At 43.0% G+C, this 22,608-nt stretch overlaps 1 protein-coding gene across 3 annotated transcripts in view; it reads left to right on the top strand.

The window, feature by feature from the left end:
- Window positions 1-22,608, top strand: part of LOC124121185 (KICSTOR complex protein SZT2-like) — a 162,020-nt gene that overhangs the window by 107,522 nt on the left and 31,890 nt on the right. For all 3 annotated transcript variants that reach the window (XM_048399868.1, XM_048399869.1, XM_048399870.1), the window contains exons 47-57: window positions 555-751; window positions 3,126-3,285; window positions 4,182-4,324; window positions 9,018-9,188; window positions 12,324-12,585; window positions 13,223-13,299; window positions 14,402-14,578; window positions 18,645-18,892; window positions 19,539-19,734; window positions 20,077-20,290; window positions 21,193-21,320. In XM_048399868.1, the coding sequence (XP_048255825.1) occupies window positions 555-751; window positions 3,126-3,285; window positions 4,182-4,324; window positions 9,018-9,188; window positions 12,324-12,585; window positions 13,223-13,299; window positions 14,402-14,578; window positions 18,645-18,892; window positions 19,539-19,734; window positions 20,077-20,290; window positions 21,193-21,320 (1,973 nt within the window). The remainder of the gene's footprint in view (window positions 1-554; window positions 752-3,125; window positions 3,286-4,181; window positions 4,325-9,017; window positions 9,189-12,323; window positions 12,586-13,222; window positions 13,300-14,401; window positions 14,579-18,644; window positions 18,893-19,538; window positions 19,735-20,076; window positions 20,291-21,192; window positions 21,321-22,608) is intronic.

Genomic DNA, 22,608 nt, shown 5'->3' on the forward strand with positions numbered 1-22,608 from the left:
TAGCATTTGGGCCAGCATCTATATGATATCAAGATCTCGAAAACAAACAAAAGAGGTTGTTCTGAATCGAAAATAATAATAGGTGCATGTTGTGAATACATCACACCATTTCCAGGGATTTATCTAGACCTGGTCAGAGGCCGATAATTGGCTCCAAGTCTGGAAGTAAAAATGTCCCTATTCTTCAGAATTTACAATAATAAGAACATTGAAATAATCATGTTTTGAACAACATCATGATTTTTCCCCAATTTTCCCGCCAAAGGCACTTAGTTTAAAATCCTATATAAATCGATGATTGAAGACATCTCTTTCAGTCAATTACATAAGAATATCTTTTAGTTCTTGTTAATTTCTTCGTAAAAAACATTAGTAAAGATGGCTGACCAGACATGACCTCCTCTGCACTGTTTGTTCTCTTAATGGAGAAAGGCATCGGAATAGAAGAGTTGTAGTGCATCATCTCATGACCCTTGTTCACATGTCAATCATTCAGTTACTCTCAGTCCTCAACCTTGCCCTTAGTGACGTAGTAACCTCTGACCTCCCTGCAGGTGCTCCGTCTGTGTTCCGGTGTCACCTGAACCTACTGTCCCGCTACTCCGTGGACTACGTGATGTATGAAGTACAGAGCATCATCAAGGACCTGTCCCCCACCATCGTCCCCCGCGCCTTCAAGATCGTCAAGGGACGCAGCACGGACGCCCCACTGGAGGGCATCCCCTACCATCCATGTCGGCACCCAGTGCAGGTATGATTACTTAACTCATCATGACCCATGTTTCAAGGAGGGATTCAGGGTGGCTTCAGGGACAGTTAACCATGTCTCGTCCTGGCAAAGTCTTAGGCTGAAGCTGGTTTAGCTCCTTCTAGACATGTTGATGTCAGCTGGACTAAACACCATCCTCAGTTATCCAGTGTATCATATCTCCATTCTCTTATGATATATACCCTGGGACCAATATTCACCTCAGCTTTGTTTTTGAGGCCAGTTTCAATCAGGCATCACTAACACCAATATCCTTGTCTCCATTGTTGTGTGCCATCACAAATACAACTGGAACGTCTTGTAGAATTGGGACTGAACATGTTTTGCTGCTGAAACATCATTCATGACTGTCTTGTGATGCGTTTAAATACATTGAGGGCTCTCTTGGAAGAAGCTATTATTTTGAATGTAGATCTATGCTGGAACTCTCCTTCAAGGTCGGGGGCACGGGTGGCCCAGTCGTCTAAGGCGCCGCGATTCGCTGTGCAGAGTTGCGTCCCTTGGGTACGCCAGAAACCTAGGCTTGTGGGTTCGAATCCCGGTTCGCCCGATTATGTTTCAAGGTTTGTCAGCACCATACCCTTGCTCGTGGGTTTCTCCGAAGTGGTAAATGTCAGAGACCTGCATCACTTCGGGCTTTCCTCCCACATTAAGCTGACACGCCGCGATATAACTGGAATACTGTTAAAAGCGGCGTTAAACCCAACTCACTCACTCATTCACTCCTTCAAGCTGGTGAGTGAGGGACATGCTGTGGTAAGTAAGTGATAGGAGAGTTGGAGCTGGTGAGTGAGGGACGCTCTGTGGTAGGTTAGTGATAGGAGACTTGGAGCTGGTGAGTGAGGGACGCTCTGTGGTGTAAGTTAGTGATAGGAGAGTTGGAGGTGGTGAGTGAGGGACACTCTGTGGTAGGTTAGTGATAGGAGAGTTGGAGCTGGTGAGTGAGGGACACTCTGTGGTAGGTTAGTGATAGGAGAGTTGGAGCTGGTGAGTGAGGGACACTCTGTGGTAAGTTAGTGATAGGAGAGTTGGAGCTGGTGAGTGAGGGACACTCTGTGGTAGGTTAGTGATAGGAGAGTTGGAGCTGGTGAGTGAGGGACACTCTGTGGTAGGTTAGTGATAGGAGAGTTGGAGCTGGTGAGTGAGGGACACTCAGTGGTAAGTTAGTGATAGGAAAGTTGGAGCTGGTGAGTGAGGGACGCTCTGTGGTGTAAGTTAGTGATAGGAGAGTTGGAGCTGGTGAGTGAGGGACACTCTGTGGTAGGTTAGTGATAGGAGAGTTGGAGCTGGTGAGTGAGGGACACTCTGTGGTAGGTTAGTGATAGGAGAGTTGGAGCTGGTGAGTGAGGGACACTCTGTGGTAAGTTAGTGATAGGAGAGTTGGAGCTGGTGAGTGAGGGACACTCTGTGGTAGGTTAGTGATAGGAGAGTTGGAGCTGGTGAGTGAGGGACACTCTGTGGTAGGTTAGTGATAGGAGAGTTGGAGCTGGTGAGTGAGGGACACTCTGTGGTAGGTTAGTGATAGGAGAGTTGGAGGTGGTGAGTGAGGGACTCTCTGTGGTAGGTTAGTGATAGGAGAGTTGGAGCTGGTGAGTGAGGGACACTCTGTGGTAGGTTAGTGATAGGAGAGTTGGAGCTGGTGAGTGAGGGACACTCTGTGGTAGGTTAGTGATAGGAGAGTTGGAGCTGGTGAGTGAGGGACACTCAGTGGTAGGTTAGTGATAGGAGAGTTGGAGCTGGTGAGTGAGGGACACTCTGTGGTAGGTTAGTGATAGGAGAGTTGGAGCTGGTGAGTGAGGGACACTCTGTGGTAAGTTAGTGATAGGAGAGTTGGAGCTGGTGAGTGAGGGACACTCTGTTGTAGGTTAGTGATAGGAGAGTTGGAGCTGGTGAGTGAGGGACACTCTGTGGTAGGTTAGTGATAGGAGAGTTGGAGCTGGTGATGTCACTTCTGAAGGTGAAGCAATGGTGGTGAATGGGTATAGTGTTTAGTGTAAATAGAATGGAGATACAGTACACCAGATAATTAGGTGATGAATAAATATGTGAGGTCAGTTTTGACTTGTTGAACCTGAAGTGACTGTTGACCATGCTGCATGACATGTGTATTCACGTGTAGGTGGATGATTGGTGTATGTAACTTTTGAAACATACAAGTCTGATGTAACTCATCTCAATGTGTGTACTCAACTGCCTGACTCGTCTGATATATATTGTCTAAATGTGTGTACTCGACAGCCTCTTTCGTCTGATGTATCTCGTCTAAATGCATGTACTCGACAGCCTGACTCATATGATGTAACTCGTCTGATGTAACTCATCTGATGTAACTTGTCTAAATGTGCCTACTCGACAGCCTCACTCATCCCTGGAGACTTCACTTGATATGAATGTGTCACGTCAGAGGTCGATGGACTTCATTCTGATTGGTCGAGATGTTGAACAGTGGAAGACGTTTGTGTATGATGGCTCTGTGATGGACCAGCCACCATTTACGTCAACACCTGTCACGAAAAGTGAGTTTGTAAAACTGCCAGCTTCCATTCTCTTGCTTGCACTGTTCCCCAGGCACATCTTAGCGCTACGACTGACATTAGTCTGTATTGAAGTAAGTGGGTTATGATTGACACAGACTAACGTCATAGCGCTAAGATCACTTCATGGAAAGAGGGTCTTGGATTGAAAAAATGTTTCTGAAACTCAAAATTTTGTATATGCAATACTTAATCTGACATTGCATGACAGAGTTACTAGTCATATGGAAAAATGTGTTGTTCTCTAACTTCTTTTGAGTAGTATATATATTTACCTCATATAGATATGCCCGTGAAGATCCGGGGTAGAATAAATCTTAAGCAACCCATGCTTGCCTTAAGAGATGACTATGCTTGTTGTAAGAGGCAACTAACGGGATCGGGCGGTCAGGCTCGCTGACTTGGTTGATGCATGTCATCATACCCAATTGTGTAGATCAATGGTCATGATGTCAATCACTGGATTGTCTATTCCAGACTCGATTATTTACAGACCGGGGTCATATAGCAGGAATAGTGCTGAATGCGGCGTTAAAAAATGAACAACAAACAAACGACATGAGATAAATTTTCATCTTTCCAAAAACAATATACATTCTAGATGCTAGTGTGCTGATATTTGAGGCAAAAAAAGTGTGAAATGCTTTTGCACTTATCAGTTGTCTGAGTTTCGAAAATAGGCTATGATTTTATGACTGCAGATGAACTTAAAATGTGTTATAAAAATATTTAACACTCCCATTTAGTTTATGTTTTACAGTAATAACAAAACATTTCACCAGAGATCATGAGTTGAAAGATTAAAATGTCTTTTTTACAATTATAGATAAATAGGAACAATACAGTAGTTGTAAGATCTTTCCTATTTTCCATCACAGCCTACCAGACAGTCCAGAAGTTCCAACCTCTCTTGTCTGCCGACGGAGCGAAGAGTCAGGAACTCGGCAGATTCACCTTGACCCTGGAGAACCCCTTCGTCCCAAGGCAGAGGCTTCTCATCATCTTCATCAAGGATCGACAGGTGGGATGTGATCATGTAGCTGTGTTAGTGTTAGGATCAGTCAGGTGGGATGTGATCATGTAGCTGTGTTAGTGTTAGGATCAGACAGGTGGGATGTGATCATGTAGCTGTGTTAGTGTTAGGATCAGACAGGTGGGATGTGATCATGTAGCTGTGTTAGTGTTAGGATCAGACAGGTGGGATGTGATCATGTAGCTGTGTTAGTGTTAGGATCAGTCAGGTGGGATGTGATCATGTAGCTGTGTTAGTGTTAGGATCAGTCAGGTGGGATGTGATCATGTAGCTGTGTTAGTGTTAGGATCAGACAGGTGGGATGTGATCATGTAGCTGTGTTAGTGTTAGGATCAGACAGGTGGGATGTGATCATGTAGCTGTGTTAGTGTTAGGATCAGACAGGTGGGATGTGATCATGTAGCTGTGTTAGTGTTAGGATCAGACAGGTGGAATGTGATCATGTAGCTGTGTTAGTGTTAGGATCAGACAGGTGGGATGTGATCATGTAGCTGTGTTAGTGTTAGGATCAGACAGGTGGGATGTGATCATGTAGCTGTGTTAGTGTTAGGATCAGACAGGTGGGATGTGATCATGTAGCTGTGTTAGTGTTAGGATCAGACAGGTGGGATGTGATCATGTAGCTGTGTTAGTGTTAGGATCAGACAGGTGGGATGTGATCATGTAGCTGGGTTAGTGTTAGGATCAGTCAGGTGGGATGTGATCATGTAGCTGTGTTAGTGTTAGGATCAGACAGGTGGGATGTGATCATGTAGCTGTGTTAGTGTTAGGATCAGACAGGTGGGATGTGATCATGTAGCTGTGTTAGTGTTAGGATCAGACAGGTGGGATGTGATCATGTAGCTGTGTTAGTGTTAGGATCAGACAGGTGGGATGTGATCATGTAGCTGTGTTAGTGTTAGGATCAGACAGGTGGGATGTGATCATGTAGCTGTGTTAGTGTTAGGATCAGACAGGTGGGATGTGATCATGTAGCTGTGTTAGTGTTAGGATCAGACAGGTGGGATGTGATCATGTAGCTGTGTTAGTGTTAGGATCAGACAGGTGGGATGTGATCATGTAGCTGGGTTAGTGTTAGGATCAGACAGGTGGGATGTGATCATGTAGCTGTGTTAGTGTTAGGATCAGACAGGTGGGATGTGATCATGTAGCTGTGTTAGTGTTAGGATCAGACAGGTGGGATGTGATCATGTAGCTGTGTTAGTGTTAGGATCAGACAGGTGGGATGTGATCATGTAGCTGTGTTAGTGTTAGGATCAGACAGGTGGGATGTGATCATGTAGCTGTGTTAGTGTTAGGATCAGACAGGTGGGATGTGATCATGTAGCTGTGTTAGTGTTAGGATCAGTCAGGTGGGATGTGATCATGTAGCTGTGTTAGTGTTAGGATCAGACAGGTGGGATGTGATCATGTAGCTGTGTTAGTGTTAGGATCAGACAGGTGGGATGTGATCATGTAGCTGTGTTAGTGTTAAGGGGAAATTGTGTCATTGAAATTTTCTGCCAGTATATTATTATCTAATGACTTCAATTTTTAGGGTGCATAGCAGGGATCAGGAAATATGTTTTTTCCAATCGGACATTTTCATTTTGGTCATGGCCACCTCATATCTGAGGTGCTGGATGTTTATGCATGAATTAAAAGAATAAACTTGTTACTTTCATAACATATATATATATATACTAGATATATATACAATTTATTAACAAATTCAATGACACATAGACCTAATATATACAATTTCAACCTATCGTGCTGATACTTTTTTTTGAAAATGTCCTGTTAGCATTTTTTAAAATGTATGGTTTGCCCTATTTCAAATCAGTCATTTTGCAGTCACAATCGGACAAGTCCAGCACACAGACTGGTTTCCGTAATCCTGGTACATCCTGGTGTTCCAAATGCCCAAGGCACAGAAATTTGCTGTGCAGAGTTGCATCCCTTAACTGTGTCAGGAACAGCTTGAATTCATGATCTGCCCTTGTAATGATCTTTCGTTTGTCGTCCTCATGCATCTAAGTGTCACCAAAATTGTTAATATCTACTATAGGTGTAACTTCAGGCCTTCCCCCTACAAATCACACCTTGTAAGAGCTAAGCAGAATTCATTCACTCACTCACTGAAATGGGATTTAATCTCAACATATAGAGTATAGAGCTAGGAGTCATAACAAGGTCACTATAAACTATTTAGCAATATTTACTTTATTGATATGATATACTGCCAATATATTACCTAGTAGGTTGCGGTACAGTATATAGAACGATATATTTCGTTCGAACATTGATACATGGCAACACTTACCGTGATCCATATTTAAACAGTTGCTGTTGTCAGCATTGCAATATATGGTATGTGGTACTCACAGATGTACTGATGGTGTCAACTTCTTTATTATGACATAAGTGTTTCTCATAATAAAGAGGGGCGGTCGGGTAGCCTAGTGGTTAAAGCGTTTGCTCGTCACGCCGAAGACCCTGGTTCTATTCCCGACATGGGTACAATGTGTGAAGCCAATTTCTGGTGTCCCCCGCCGTGATTTTGCTTGAATATTGCTAAAAGCGGCGTAAAACCATACTCACTCACTCACTCATAATAAAGAAGCTGACATCCATCTTCCTGATATGTGTATCACTTTTAAATGCCTTTCAATGACCAAACTGTGAGGTTTGCCTTCAGCTGTGGGTGTACACGTACAACTGGGATATATGGTACGTGGTACTCACAGATGTACTGATGACTCCTAACTGTGAGGTTTGCCTTCAGCTGTGGGTGTACACGTACAACTGGGATATATGGTACGTGGTACTCTCAGATGTACTGATGACTCCTAACTGTGAGGTTTGCCTTCAGCTGTGGGTGTACACGTACAACTGGGATATATGGTACGTGGTACTCACAGATGTACTGATGACTCCTAACTGTGAGGTTTGCCTTCAGCTGTGGGTGTACACGTACAACTGGGATATATGGTACGTGGTACTCACAGATGTACTGATGACTCCTAACTGTGAGGTTTGCCTTCAGCTGTGGGTGTACACGTACAACTGGGATATATGGTACGTGGTACTCACAGATGTACTGATGACTCCTAACTGTGAGGTTTGCCTTCAGCTGTGGGTGTACACGTACAACTGGGATATATGGTACGTGGTACTCACAGATGTACTGATGACTCCTAACTGTGAGGTTTGCCTTCAGCTGTGGGTGTACACGTACAACTGGGATATATGGTACGTGGTACTCACAGATGTACTGATGACTCCTAACTGTGAGGTTTGCCTTCAGCTGTGGGTGTACACGTACAACTGGGATATATGGTACGTGGTACTCACAGATGTACTGATGACTCCTAACTGTGAGGTTTGCCTTCAGCTGTGGGTGTACACGTACAACTGGGATATATGGTACGTGGTACTCACAGATGTACTGATGACTCCTAACTGTGAGGTTTGCCTTCAGCTGTGGGTGTACACGTACAACTGGGATATATGGTACGTGGTACTCACAGATGTACTGATGACTCCTAACTGTGAGGTTTGCCTTCAGCTGTGGGTGTACACGTACAACTGGGATATATGGTACGTGGTACTCACAGATGTACTGATGACTCCTAACTGTGAGGTTTGCCTTCAGCTGTGGGTGTACACGTACAACTGGGATATATGGTACGTGGTACTCACAGATGTACTGATGACTCCTAACTGTGAGGTTTGCCTTCAGCTGTGGGTGTACACGTACAACTGGGATATATGGTACGTGGTACTCACAGATGTACTGATGACTCCTAACTGTGAGGTTTGCCTTCAGCTGTGGGTGTACACGTACAACTGGGATATATGGTACGTGGTACTCACAGATGTACTGATGACTCCTAACTGTGAGGTTTGCTTTCAGCTGTGGGTGTACACGTACAACTGGGATATATGGTACGTGGTACTCACAGATGTACTGATGACTCCTAACTGTGAGGTTTGCCTTCAGCTGTGGGTGTACACGTACAACTGGGATATATGGTACGTGGTACTCACAGATGTACTGATGACTCCTAACTGTGAGGTTTGCTTTCAGCTGTGGGTGTACACGTACAACTGGGATATATGGTACGTGGTACTCACAGATGTACTGATGACTCCTAACTGTGAGGTTTGCCTTCAGCTGTGGGTGTACACATACCACTGGGATATATGGTACGTGGTACTCACAGATGTACTGATGACTCCTAACTGTGAGGTTTGCCTTCAGCTGTGGGTGTACACGTACAACTGGGATATATGGTACCTGGTACTCACAGATGTACTGATGACTCCTAACTGTGAGGTTTGCCTTCAGCTGTGGGTGTACACGTACAACTGGGATATATGGTACGTGGTACTCACAGATGTACTGATGACTCCTAACTGTGAGGTTTGCCTTCAGTTGTGGGTGTACACGTACAACTGGGATATATGGTACGTGGTACTCACAGATGTACTGATGACTCCTAACTGTGAGGTTTGCCTTCAGCTGTGGGTGTACACGTACAACTGGGATATATGGTACGTGGTACTCACAGATGTACTGATGACTCCTAACTGTGAGGTTTGCCTTCAGCTGTGGGTGTACACGTACAACTGGGATATATGGTACGTGGTACTCACAGATGTACTGATGACTCCTAACTGTGAGGTTTGCCTTCAGCTGTGGGTGTACACGTACAACTGGGCCGGAGACGTGACATCCCACCTGGAGGAGAGGATCAACAAGCTGGTCAAGTGGAACAATGACCGAAGCCAGGTGCTGGGCAGCATCATCAGCCAGAAACTCGGACTCTTCCACCACAACTCCTTCTCCGATGTCACCAACACCCAGGTACAGCATCTGTTAACATCATCAGCCTAAGTTTGCACAGTCAGTGAACATCATCTGTTAGCGTGATCTGTTAGTGTACGTAATCTGTTAGCGTAATCTGTTAGCGTAATCTGTTAACGTAATCTGTTAGTGTAATCTGTTAGCATAATCTGTTAAAGTAATCTGTTAGTGTAATCTGTTAGCGTGATATGTTAGCATAATATGCTAGTGTAATCTGTTAGTAAAACCTGTTAATATCTTTTATCAGGATCTGTCAGCATAATATATGTTAACATCTGTTCGCATCATTTGTTTGGATCATATGGTAGCATCTCTTGTTGGGGATCAAGTCTATTGAGCCCATTACCCCATGATTGTTGCAAGAGTAGTCACAATAATGTTACCTCCCTGTGTTGCCCACAATAATGTTACCTCCCTTTGTTGACTAAAATAATGCCACCCTGTGTTGCCTACAATAATTTATCTCCCTGTGCTGCCTACAATATTGTGACTCTGTGTTGCCCACAATAATGTGACCCTGTGTTGTCTTCAATAATGTGACCCTGTGTTGCCCACAATCATGTGACCCTGTGTTGCCCACAATAATGTGACCCTGTGTTGCCTACAATAATGTGACTCTGTGTTGCCCACAATAATGTGACCCTGTGTTGTCTTCAATAATGTGGCCCTGTGTTGCCCACAATAATGTGACCCTGTGTTGCCTACAATAATTTACCTCCCTGTGTTGCCCACAATAATGTGACCCTGTGTTGTCTTCAATAATGTGACCCTGTGTTGCCCACAATCATGTGACCCTGTGTTGCCCACAATAATGTGACCCTGTGTTGCCTACAATAATGTGACTCTGTGTTGCCCACAATAATGTGACCCTGTGTTGTCTTCAATAATGTGGCCCTGTGTTGCCCACAATAATGTGACCCTGTGTTGCCTACAATAATTTACCTCCCTGTGTTGCCTACAATAATGTGACCCTGTGTTGTCTACAATAATGTGACTCTGTGTTGCCCACAATAATGTGACTCTGTGTTGTTATCCCCCGCCGCGCGAAAGCGCGAAGCGGGGGATATAGTATTCACGACCGTCCGTACGTCCGTCCGTCCGTACGTCCGTCCGTACGTCCGTCCGTACGTCCCACCTGTTTGTTGCCGCGATATCTCAAGAACTAAACACTGGATTGTCTTCATATTTGGAACTATAGTGTATATACAGACTCCGCAGACACCAGTCGGTTTTGGTGACCTTGATCCCATTTTCAAGGTCACAGCAGACAAATCTGCTTTTAGAGTTGGAAAACGGTGTTGCCGCGATATCTCAAGAACTAAACACTGGATTGTCTTCATATTTGGAACTATGGTGTATATACAGACTCCGCAGACACCAGTCGGTTTTGGTGACCTTGACCCCATTTTCAAGGTCACAGCAGACAAATCTGCTTTTAGAGTTGGAAAACGGTGTTGCCGCGATATCTCAAGAACTAAACACTGGATTGTCTTCATATTTGGAACTATGGTGTATATACAGACACCGCAGACACCAGTCGGTTTTGGTGACCTTGACCCCATTTTCAAGGTCACAGCAGGCAAATCTGCTTTTGGAGTTGGAAAACGGTGTTGCCGCGATATCTCAAGAACTAAACACTGGATTGTCTTCATATTTGGAACTATAGTGTATATACAGACTCCGCAGACACCAGTCGGTTTTGGTGACCTTGATCCCATTTTCAAGGTCACAGCAGGCAAATCTGCTTTTAGAGTTGGAAAACGGTGTTGCCGCGATATCTCAAGAACTAAACCTCTCGATTGTCTTCATATTTGGAACTATGGTGTATATACAGACACCGCAGACACCAGTCGGTTTTGGTGACCTTGACCCCATTTTCAAGGTCACAGCAGGCAAATCTGCTTTTGGAGTTAGAAAACGGTGTTGCCGCGATATCTCAAGAACTAATCGCTGGATTGTCTTCATATTTGGAACTATAGTGTATATACAGACACCGCATACACCTGTCAGATTTGGTGACCTTGACCCCATTTTCAAGGTCACAGCAGGCAAATCTGTTTTTGGAGTTGGAAAACGGTGTTGCCACAATATCTCAAGAACTAATCGCTGGATTGTCTTCATATTTGGTACTATGGTGTATATGGCGGGGGATATTTCGTCACTCTGTGACAAATACTTGTCTACAATAATGTGACCCTGTGTTGTCTACAATAATATTACCTCCCTGTGTTGCCTACAATAATGTGACCCTGTGTTGTCTACAATAATGTGACCCTGTGTTGCCCACAATAATGTGACTCTGTGTTGTCTACAATAATGTGACCCTGTGTTGTCTACAATAATGTGACTATGTGTTGCCCACAATAATGTGACCCTGTGTTGTCTACAATAATATTACCCCCCTGTGTTGCCTACAATAATGTGACCCTGTGTTGTCTACAATAATGTGACCCTGTGTTGTCTACAATAATATTACCCCCCTTTGTTGCCTACAATAATGTGACCCTGTGTTGCCCACAATAATGTGACTGTGTATTGTCTACAATAATGTGACCCTGTGTTGTCTACAATAATGTGACTCTGTGTTGCCCACAATAATGTGACCCTGTGTTGTCTACAATAATATTACCCCCCTTTGTTGCCTACAATAATGTGACCCTGTGTTGCCCACAATAATGTGACTGTGTATTGTCTACAATAATGTGACCCTGTGTCGCCTACAATAATGTGACCCTCCCTGTCTTGCCCACAATAATGTGACTGTATATTGTCTACAATAATGTGACCCTGTGTTGCCCACAATAATGTGACCCTGTGTTGCCTACAATAATGTGACCCTCCCTATGTTGCCCACAATAATTTGACCCTGTGTTGCCTACAATAATGTGACCCTGTGTTTCCTACAATAATGTGACCCTGTGTTGCCCACAATAATTTGACCCTGTGTTACCTACAATAATGTTACCCTCCCTGTGTTGCCAACAATAATTTGACCCTATCTGTGTTTCCCACAATATTGTGATTTTCATTATTTTTTTCAGTCATTGTCATATTCTTTATGGTCTGGTTAATTGGCACTCTCAATGGAAATGTTGTTAAGTCTACTCCTGTTTCATGTTTGTTTACTCCCACCAGGATGTCAGCCAGCTGTCCGACTTCGACAGTCTTATCAAGCACCAGGCCCCACCGCAGCGTGACACCCAGCGTCGACACAGCAGCATGTCAGCCCGCGACCGCGGCATCTCTCGTATGATGAGCATCTTCAGACCGTTCGACAAGACATACAAGAATCTGCAGCCGCCCCGCCCACTACAGAACACCACCCTCATGTCTCTGCGGGACCCTGTGTCCGTGCACGGCAAGCAGGCCCAAGATATACGCAGCCAGTGTCGGAGAGGTGAGGTGCAGGGTTTGTTCATGATCAGGGAGGCTGTAGATAGTCTTGTGTTCTACACTGGGTCCCCAGGTCCTTGTTTTTGCGTAATGACCTCACTAAGAATAACTACATGTATCATGTATCCAGTATCTCATCTTTGTCTGTCAACCAGTTCTCTTAAAGTCAGTCAGCTTCATAATCCAACTAAGAGAAAACAAAAGGTCTCCAGTGTTCCTGTTTACTGGTAATTACCTGTTTATTCCCGGCTTGAATATTAGGTTTATTAGGCTTGGACACATATTTCATGTGACCGTCAGTCCCTGTGGACCGGCATATAAATGACCTTATAATATCTTTGTTGTTGAACAAAAGATCGGCTATTATCAATAAAGAATATTTTTCGAATGAAGTCAGCTTGTCTTTTATCATCAGGGTTTCCCATTGTCTATTTGAGAGTGCAAGGAAATAATATTTTGTTTCAAGGTTAAATATCTATTTCTAGCGACCTAATCTTGAACCAAAGTGAAATATTAAAAAAAAAAGAGAAAATTGTGACAAAACTTTGTGTGAATGATGTGTAGATCTAACTACTGGTACGTTTCTTCAAAGAACCTTGAACGGTGACAGTGTCGATTTGATGTGGGATATTTTGTTTCAGACACTGACCGACTGGGCAAGCTGAGGCAGCTGTATGTGGGATGGTTACAGAAGAATGTTGCTAACCCACCAGTCTCTGTAAGCTTTTCTGTTTGTGATCTAGTGCCATGTTTTACATTTACATTAGAAATTAACTTCAGGACAAGTATGCTAAGAGCAGGGTTTTATGCACAAATGTTCAGATTGGATGAAGAAAAAGAATATACTGCGTCCCGAGGGACACACAAGAATATTCATTGTACCTACAGCACATCAAGAACAGTTATGGGTGCTTGTCATTTCATCCATCAATCATGATCACTGTCCACATGATCATTGATTCATTCCTGGCTCTAAAGTTATTATTAAAACGCACTGTACACAACGCCATTTCATAACTCTACAGGACCCTTATATTGCCTGCGAGACCCTTAAAAATAATTATTGTGGGTCCCCTGGACCCCCACTCTTGTAGTCAGTGTAAAATCCTGTTAGAGTCTGCTGTGTAATGTAGAAAGTAAATAGTCTCATTCCTCTCATGACGTACCCGTGAAGATCTGGGATAGAATAGGTCTTCAGCAACCCATGCTTGCCGTAACAGGCAACTGTGCTTGTCGTAAGAGGCGCTGACTTGGTTGATGCGTGTCATCGATCCCAATTGCATGGATTGATGCTCATAATATCAATCACTGGACTGTCTGGTCCAGACTCAATGATTTACAGACCACCGTCATACAGCTGGAATATTGCTGAATGCGGGGTTAAACAACAAACCAAACCAAACCTCTCATGATGACCAAGATGGGTGCTTGTTTAAGGAGATATCATCTGTTTCATGACAGATCCAGACCACAGTTCATATGTGATCATCTGTCCATCCAGTGCCAGGAGTGCCATCCAGACACATCAATTATTAATAGCTGGCCAATGCCGGACACTCATGACTTGTGTGACTTTGTTCTTATTGCTACAACTGCTATTGCTCTTAAACTTTGGACTAGATATACAATAGTCTGGGTCTGCAGCTATCTTGTCCTCAATGTCCTCAAATGTCCTCCCTCTGTACAGGACTACCTTCTCCTGCTGAAACAGTCCTCTCGGCTGTTCCACTACTGTGCCATCCCGCTGTTGTTCTAATGTCCCCCTGTGGGTCTGCAGCTGTCTTGTCCTCAATGTCCTCAAATGTCCTCCCTCTATACAGGAGGACTACCTACTCCTGCTGAAGCAGTCCTCTCGGCTGTTCCACTACTGCGCCACTCCCCTGTTGTTCCACCCACAATGGCGACAGCGAGTGGTGGAGAAACCCATGGCCTTGGTGAGACAGGAGTCGACAGTCACACTGAGTCCACCTCCCGAGAAACCAGAAGGATCCAAATCTGTAAGTAGCTTTCATGTCGAGACTTCAATGGAAGGTACAGTTGTAGGCTACAAATCTGTAAGTAGCTTTTATGTCGAGACTTCAATGGAAGGTACAGTTGTAGGCTACAAATCTGTAAGTAGCTTTCATGTCGAGACTTCAATGGAAGGTACAGTTGTAGGCTACAAATCTGTAAGTAGCTTTCATGTCGAGACTTCAATGGAAGGTACAGTTGTAGGCTACAAATCTGGAAGTAGCTTTGATGTCGAGACTTCAATGGAAGGTACAGTTGTAGGCTACAAATCTGGAAGTAGCTTTGATGTCGAGACTTCAATGGAAGGTACAGTTGTAGGCTACAAATCTGTAAGTAGCTTTGATGTCGAGACTTCAATGGAAGGTACAGTTGTAGGCTACAAATCTGTAAGTAGCTTTCATGTCGAGACTTCAATGGAAGGTACAGTTGTAGGCTACAAATCTGTAAGTAGCTTTCATGTCGACACTTCAATGGAAGGTACAGTTGTAGGCTACAAATCTGTAAGTAGCTTTCATGTCGACACTTCAATGGAAGGTACAGTTGTAGGCTACAAATCTGTAAGTAGCTTTCATGTCGAGACTTCAATGGAAGGTACAGTTGTAGGCTACAAATCTGTAAGTAGCTTTCATGTCGAGGCTTCAATGGAAGGTACAGTTGTAGGCTACAAATCTGTAAGTAGCTTTCATGTCGAGGCTTCAATGGAAGGTACAGTTGTAGGCTACAAATCTTCTACATAAAAATTGATATATTCTTGAATTTGAATTTCATCAGTAGGTTGGTGATGACTGTGGTGTCTGTAATAGTTGATTGAATGCTGAACAAAGTGTTTACTTATAAAGTGATGAGTATAGGGTTACATGTGAAGCTGATTAGTGTCATACTTGCTTTTGCTTGGGAAATACAAACTTATTTTGTTTCATAAAATCAGTACAACACTCGCAAACTTGTTTCATAATCATGATAATTTCTGTCAAATATAAACAGTTATTTCAATCAGATATACCAGTGCAAGAAGTCATATGGTACATGGAATTTGCATGGTATGATGAATTACTATCCTTTACTGGTTTCCAAGGGAGATGTAAACAGATATTTTGTATTGGTTACGTATGTGATCGCTGTCCTGGTCGTAGATTGGTCAATTAATGTAAGTCATAGCGTGAAGTTTACATGTACAAATTGAACCCAACATATTCTATTTTTGTGAGTTGTAAGTGAAAAGTGTCAATTTTCATGTCCTAATGTAGCAATAATTCATTGTGACATCACTTTTCAATTGTGACATCATAAAGGTGTTATATATTTATATATATATATACATACACAGAATATTGCCTTACTTGCACACTGATAGTTTGTCTGATCAAGTCTGACTGTTTGACTGTTTGGCATTTTGTGCAAGAAAAAGACATTTTCATGTAACTCGATGTTTCACATTTATGGCTTCATGCAAATATTGGTGATGGTTTCCTCCAAACATTTTTTCACAAGTTGAACAAGTGCTGTTATTTTCTTGCACCATGGTGCTCACTATAAAGATGGTTTCAAACATTTTATTTTTTTATTAACTTTTTAACTGAACTAATGCTTCAGAATGATATTGAATAAAATATATAATCTGCTTTTTTATAACAAATATATTAATAAAATGAACAAAACATTGCTTTACTGCTTTAATCAAATCATTTGAAGTTAATGAATAAGTTGGTCACCACTTGATGGCCGTGATCGACTAGATGTTGATGGTCAACATAAAAGATTTGTAGTTTGATCACTTTATGATTTTTGAAAGAATTCTTTTGTGAAAGTCTACTGTCTGGCATCTGTCTCAACAGTTTATTCAGTGAGGTATACGACAGCCCGTGATCTGCTGTCTGTGGACTGATGTGTGTGTGTGTATTTCAGTGTAGTCCCAGCTGTGGGCTACATGTGCCCTTGTTGCAGTACTTTGGGGAAGTAAGTCAGCGTTGTAGATTGCTGCCAATCTTTCGTTCCTTGCAGTGGTTCTGTCATCAAACACCTCTGTTGTCCTCATGCTAGACACTCATCAGCCTTACGTTTCATTTGAAGCTGGTACATCCATGTGCTCAGTATTCAGTTCTAGAGTCACATGTTCTCATTTTGTCCTCCAAGACTTGGTTCCCTGTTTTTGTTGATGTAATTATGTTCATTGAGTGTGAGCAGGAGATTCTACTAATTTGTGAATACCCATTACTTCAGTGAGTAGACTCTACATTGTTCATAGATGGATTTATCATATAATGGATAGTATTATCAAAGCAATAAACCCATTTGGATAAATTTGGTATCATGATCTGTTAAATGTGCAAATGACGTCATCCAAGAGGAACTACTTTATACACTCTACACATAAATGTGATGCCATCTTTCTGAAAAACCATAGCATTCCCCAAATTGTAATTACGTTCCTCGCCGTGTAAGTGCTTACTTAAACAAACATGGCTGCCAGTCCTTTGGCACTATATAATATATGGACCGGTTCACTCAGGCAGTGTATTCCTACGCTATTTCTGAAGATACTTTCATGAATGATTCTAGTCTTGAACTTTGATTATTTGAAGAAGGACATTATATGATAAAGAGATTATTGCCCTTGTGTGTTTCAGTATCGTAAATATCATATATTAGACATAAACAGTGTGTATTATGCTCTCCAAAGGTTCACATAATACAATATTTGTTCCAAATATGTTATACTTACGACACAAAACACAATCGGCTCATAATCTGTATAGATAACACTGTTAGTATGTTATTAGTTAGATTGTGACATTCTCTTTGTGCATGGACCCGTGAAGATCCGGGGTAGAATAGGTCTTCAGCAGCCCATGCTTGCCGTAAAAGGCGGCTATGCTTGTCGTAAGAGGCAATTACTAACGGAATCAGGTCAGGCTCGCTGACTTGGTTGATACATGTCATCTTATCCCAACTGCGTGGATTGATGCTCATGATGTCAATCACTGTATTGTCTGGTCCATACTCGATTATTTACAGACCGCCATCATATAGCTGGAATATTGCCGAGTGTGGCGTTTCCAACAAACAAACAAACAGAACAATCTCTTTGTGCATGATAACATCATGGTTGGGGCATGTTTCAAAGACATTCTGAAGGAGGTCAGCGTAATGAGATTATCTGATTTCCTGTTTTTATGACATTATGATTTTGATTTTTCCGGTTATACTTGTGTTTTGTGCCACCCTAAGACTAAGGTAGAAATGATATCCAAGCCCTTGAGCTTTTTATCAAATATGACAAAATATGGATTGTATGTTCCAAATGGCCCAGTGTATAGCAATGATATTGGAGAAGGTCGCTCCACTTGACAAAAGCTGCGGGGTGCATGGGAGGCACAGTTTTAGGGGGCTTCACAATTTCCTATGCAGAGTTATGTCCCTTATGCATGCCAGGAACCTATGATCTTGGGTTTAAATACACTATTGGTCCTGATTATGTTTATTAGGTTTGGCAGCATCATACTCTTGTTCTTGCTAAATACAATAAGTCCTACATCACTTTGGGCTTCACTGTTCAAAGCTGTGTTACACCAAAACCTACTCACAAATAATACAATAACTGACTTTTGGAAAATGTTCTAATATGTGTTTTACGTTGTCCATTTGAATATTTTTGGACAGGAATCTCACTTGGTGCTTTACCAATTTTACATGCATGCCTTGATGGAAATTATCTCCATTGCAACACCAACGGTTTTAACATACCACATAGGTCCTAAGAAGCATGCTTTTCTCATGCTTGTCTTGTGGACATTTTACCAACAAATTGATATTGATTATCACATCATAAAAAGAAAGGAATGATCACCTAAAATGTACACTCTAATGAATAGTTTTAAAGAAATTATTATCGTATTCTTGCCATATTTTTGTTGGAACTATTTCAGGAAAGTAATTATATCAACAGATATTGTTAAATACACTTACTGAAAAAAGGACACAATGTTACAATGAATAAAAATGTATTTCTTTTATTTTGTTTTGTGATCCAAAACACATCTCCTGCAATTCCAGCGGTCTCGCCACAGTTCCGGGGCCTCGGTAACCAGCCTAAGAACCAAACGCTCTGACAGTCAGGACGGGAGGAAGAAGTCTGTGACTCCCCAGGACTCTCCTGAGGTCCGCCCCAAGCCCCCCGACCCCTCCCTGGATGAGGCGTGGCATGCTGAGCTCCGCCGCAGCTTCATCAACCAGTACAAGAGCTACCTGAAGGACCTCGGGTTTGTTGTCATCAAAGTGCAGCATGCTCCGTCAAAGAAGAGGTAGGATTTGTGGTAGAAAGTTGAATGGATATGTTCTCTTTGCTTCGATTATTGTCCGCCCCATGGTGATTCTAGGGTATGTCATGTCTTCAGATGGACATGCTACATTAGAACATAGCTAGCATTGTGTCAGTTTGTGATACAAGTGTCCCGTGTCTTGTGTCTGGTACAGCAAGGTGGTGCCCCCAGACAGACATGCTACATTAGAACATAGCTAACATTGTGTCAGTTTGTGATACAAGTGTCCGGTGTCTTGTGTCAGGTACAGCAAGGTGATGCCCCCAGACGGATATGCTACATTAGAACATAGCTAACATTGTGTCAGTTTGTGATACAAGTGTCCCGTGTCTTTTGTCTGGTACAGCAAGGTGGTGCCCCCAGACAGACATGCTACATTAGAACATAGCTAGCATTGTGTCAGTTTGTGATACAAGTGTCCCATGTCTTGTGTCTGGTACAGCAAGGTGGTGCCCCCAGACAGACATGCTACATTAGAACATAGCTAGCATTGTGTCAGTTTGTGATACAAGTGTCCCGTGTCTTGTGTCAGGTACAGCAAGGTGGTGCCCCCAGACGGACATGCTACATTAGAACATAGCTAGCATTGTGTCAGTTTGTGATACAAGTGTCCCATGTCTTGTGTCAGGTACAGCAAGGTGGTGCCCCCAGACGGACATGCTACACTGCTTGATGATGACCGGAGGTCAAGTACGGTGTTCAGCCTGCAGAAGACGTTCCAGTCCGGCATCATGATGATGGAGATTGGGTTTCGAGATGCCTACTTCTGTGTCAAGATGTTTGTCTTTGATGCTCAGAGTCTTGGAACACCAGTCAACCAACAGGTGGGCATATGGACAGTTGAAGTTTTTTGAAGACCCTGGGCAAGCCTTGGGGAGTCACGGGCTGGTTATGAAGTGATGCCCTCTTCAAAAATCAAGTATAAAGCATAAAAGTTAATAAAGAAAAACAGATAACTCACAGAACTTTTCAAGTGTAAAATTTGTTGTGAGATTTGTAAATATTTGAGCTTGACCTTGAGAGTTGGCTGATATAGGTGAATGTCAGTCTATGTATTTAGGCTGACGTTCAATCAACAATGTTGAGATCTAAACTTCGACTTATGATCTTTTTTATGATCCTCATTCGTATAATATTGTATAGCCTTGTGTTCGTCATGTTGCCAGATGCGGCTGCTGTTTGTGGATGAGTGTGAGAAGTGCAAGGACCTGATCCACGTCCACTCCTTCGCACACGACTTCCACCTGCGCTGCATCCAGACATACCTCAGCGGCGAGGCCTGCGTCTTCAACCACGGCTTCCATCTCACCAGCTTCCTCTCAGACTTCATCCGCATCTACCCCTACCCGCCCAGCTTCTCCCGCAACTTCCTCCGTCAAGGTAGGCCTGCCATTGCTGACTCTCACTCATGTTGATAGTCCTAGAAGAAGTCAACTCCTTGATATTTTGGGGTAAAATAAGTCTTGGTTGCCCCATGTTTGTTTTAGAAACTGTCTTGAGGTTTGGGTTGTTCAAATTAGGCTTGGCTGATTGTATGTGATATATATATGTCATCACTCTGTGCTGTAGATTGTTGATCATGCTGTGAGTGTGAGAGTTAGGTTGGGTCTCCACAGTAATATTTGTAATAAATGTGATAATTAACGCATCAAAACTGGATATTGTGGGTTTTAAATAAACTTCCAGATCGCAAATATGTTGGGTTTGTAATCTTTTTTCAAATTGATTAATAGCCTTTTTAATGACAAATGAAATGTTCTCATAAAGTTTTTGTGCCGTTCCACTCTCCTTCCCATAATTTTGATCATGACATTGAAGACGAGAACATACAAATATCATTGTCCTGTTTCAGCATCATGCCTTTAATATTGTTCATGACACGATGATATTATATGTTGTATGGATACCTTATGTTTACAATGTTGTCTTGTTTTTTCAACGAAAGGTAAGTCCAAGGTAAGTCTCTTTTTTTCAATATGCTTCAACATGGGGAAAGGGTCAGACATTGCATGATTGTGACAGCTGTCCTTGTGTCTGGGGGGTGGGGGGTTGATAGCAGTATTGCCCCCCGGGCTATGCATGATTTTTTACCTGTACAGATTGAATTTCCACAATTTTCAGGGTCTATGGGCCCTAGGGCCAAACTTAAAAACATGCTAGGTTTATTACTGTGCTGTCAACCACTGGTTGCCTGTCCAGGATCAATTATTTACAGTGATATTGCTGACAGGGTTGTGAGGCTTAATTCAATGTGACCTTAATATTGAGATGATTTGTTTCAGAGTCTGCTGTTCTGCCTGACCTGCCCTGTCCAAGCCCCCAACTGTTTGACTACATGCTGAAGCAGATGAAACAGCATGAGATGAGGGTATTCAAGATGGTCCCAGCCGTGGATGCTGACCTTGACCCAGTGAGTAGCATCAGTCAGTATTTGGTTGCATGGTGTGTGCCTGTTCATCTTTCTTTTCCTTCCACCTGTCCATCCTTCTCGATGATTAAAGTTAATTGAACCTATGGCGAAAACGAAAAATTCTTGTTTGTTTCTGGTCTCCTTTCCGGGCCTTCTCTTTTCGGATTTTCATCCAGGGAAAGGTAACTCTAATTTGCCAACCTGAAAGTGAAACAGTACCAAGCTTTGAAGTTATTTAAACTTCCATTGATATATTGCCCACTTTCCTCAAGATCTTTTTCCCCCCCTCAATCCCCCACCTCCTTTCCTTATAAACCTTATAAACTTACAAGTTTCCGTTGTCTTCCAGTTATGCAATCATTTATCATCCATCTATTTATCCTTCGTACATCAACTCCTACACCCACTCATCATATACACCAAGTCCCCAGTACTTGTCCAGTGTTTGAACCATCCATCCATACACCAAGGTCGCCAGTACTTGTCCAGTGTTTGGACCATCCTTCCACACACCAAGGTCGCCAGTACTTGTCCAGTGTTTGGACCATCCATCCACACACCAAGGTCCCCAGTACTTACTCAGTGTTTGGACCATCCATCCACACACCAAGGTCCCCAGTACTTACTCAGTGTTTGGACCATCCATCCATAAACCAAGTTACCCAGTACATACCCAGTGTTTGGACCATCCATCCACACACCAAGGTCCCCAGTACTTACTCAGTGTTTGGACCATCCATCCACACACCAAGGTCCCCAGTACATACCCAGTGTTTGGACCATCCATCCACACAACAAGGTCGCCAGTACTTGTCCAGTGTTTGAACCATCCATCCATACACCAAGTTACCCATTACATACCCAGTGTTTGGACCATCCATCCATACACCAAGGTCCCCAGTACATACCCAGTGTTTGGACCATCCATCCTCACACCAAGGTCCCCAGTACATACCCAGTGTTTGGACCATCCATCCACACACCAAGGTCCCCAGTACATACCCAGTGTTTGGACCATCCATCCACACAACAAGGTCCCCAGTACTTACTCAGTGTTTGGACCATCCATCCACACAACAAGGTCGCCAGTACTTGTCCAGTGTTTGAACCATCCATCCATACACCAAGTTACCCAGTACATACCCAGTGTTTGGACCATCCATCCATACACCAAGGTCCCCAGTACATACCCAGTGTTTGGACCATCCATCCATACACCAAGGTCCCCAGTACATACCCAGTGTTTGGACCATCCATCCACACACCAAGGTCCCCAGTACTTACTCAG

Source organism: Haliotis rufescens, unplaced genomic scaffold (genome assembly GCF_023055435.1).
Source record: "Haliotis rufescens isolate VD_foot unplaced genomic scaffold, xgHalRufe1.0.p SCAF_2, whole genome shotgun sequence".
NCBI classification, from domain to species: domain Eukaryota; kingdom Metazoa; phylum Mollusca; class Gastropoda; order Lepetellida; family Haliotidae; genus Haliotis; species Haliotis rufescens.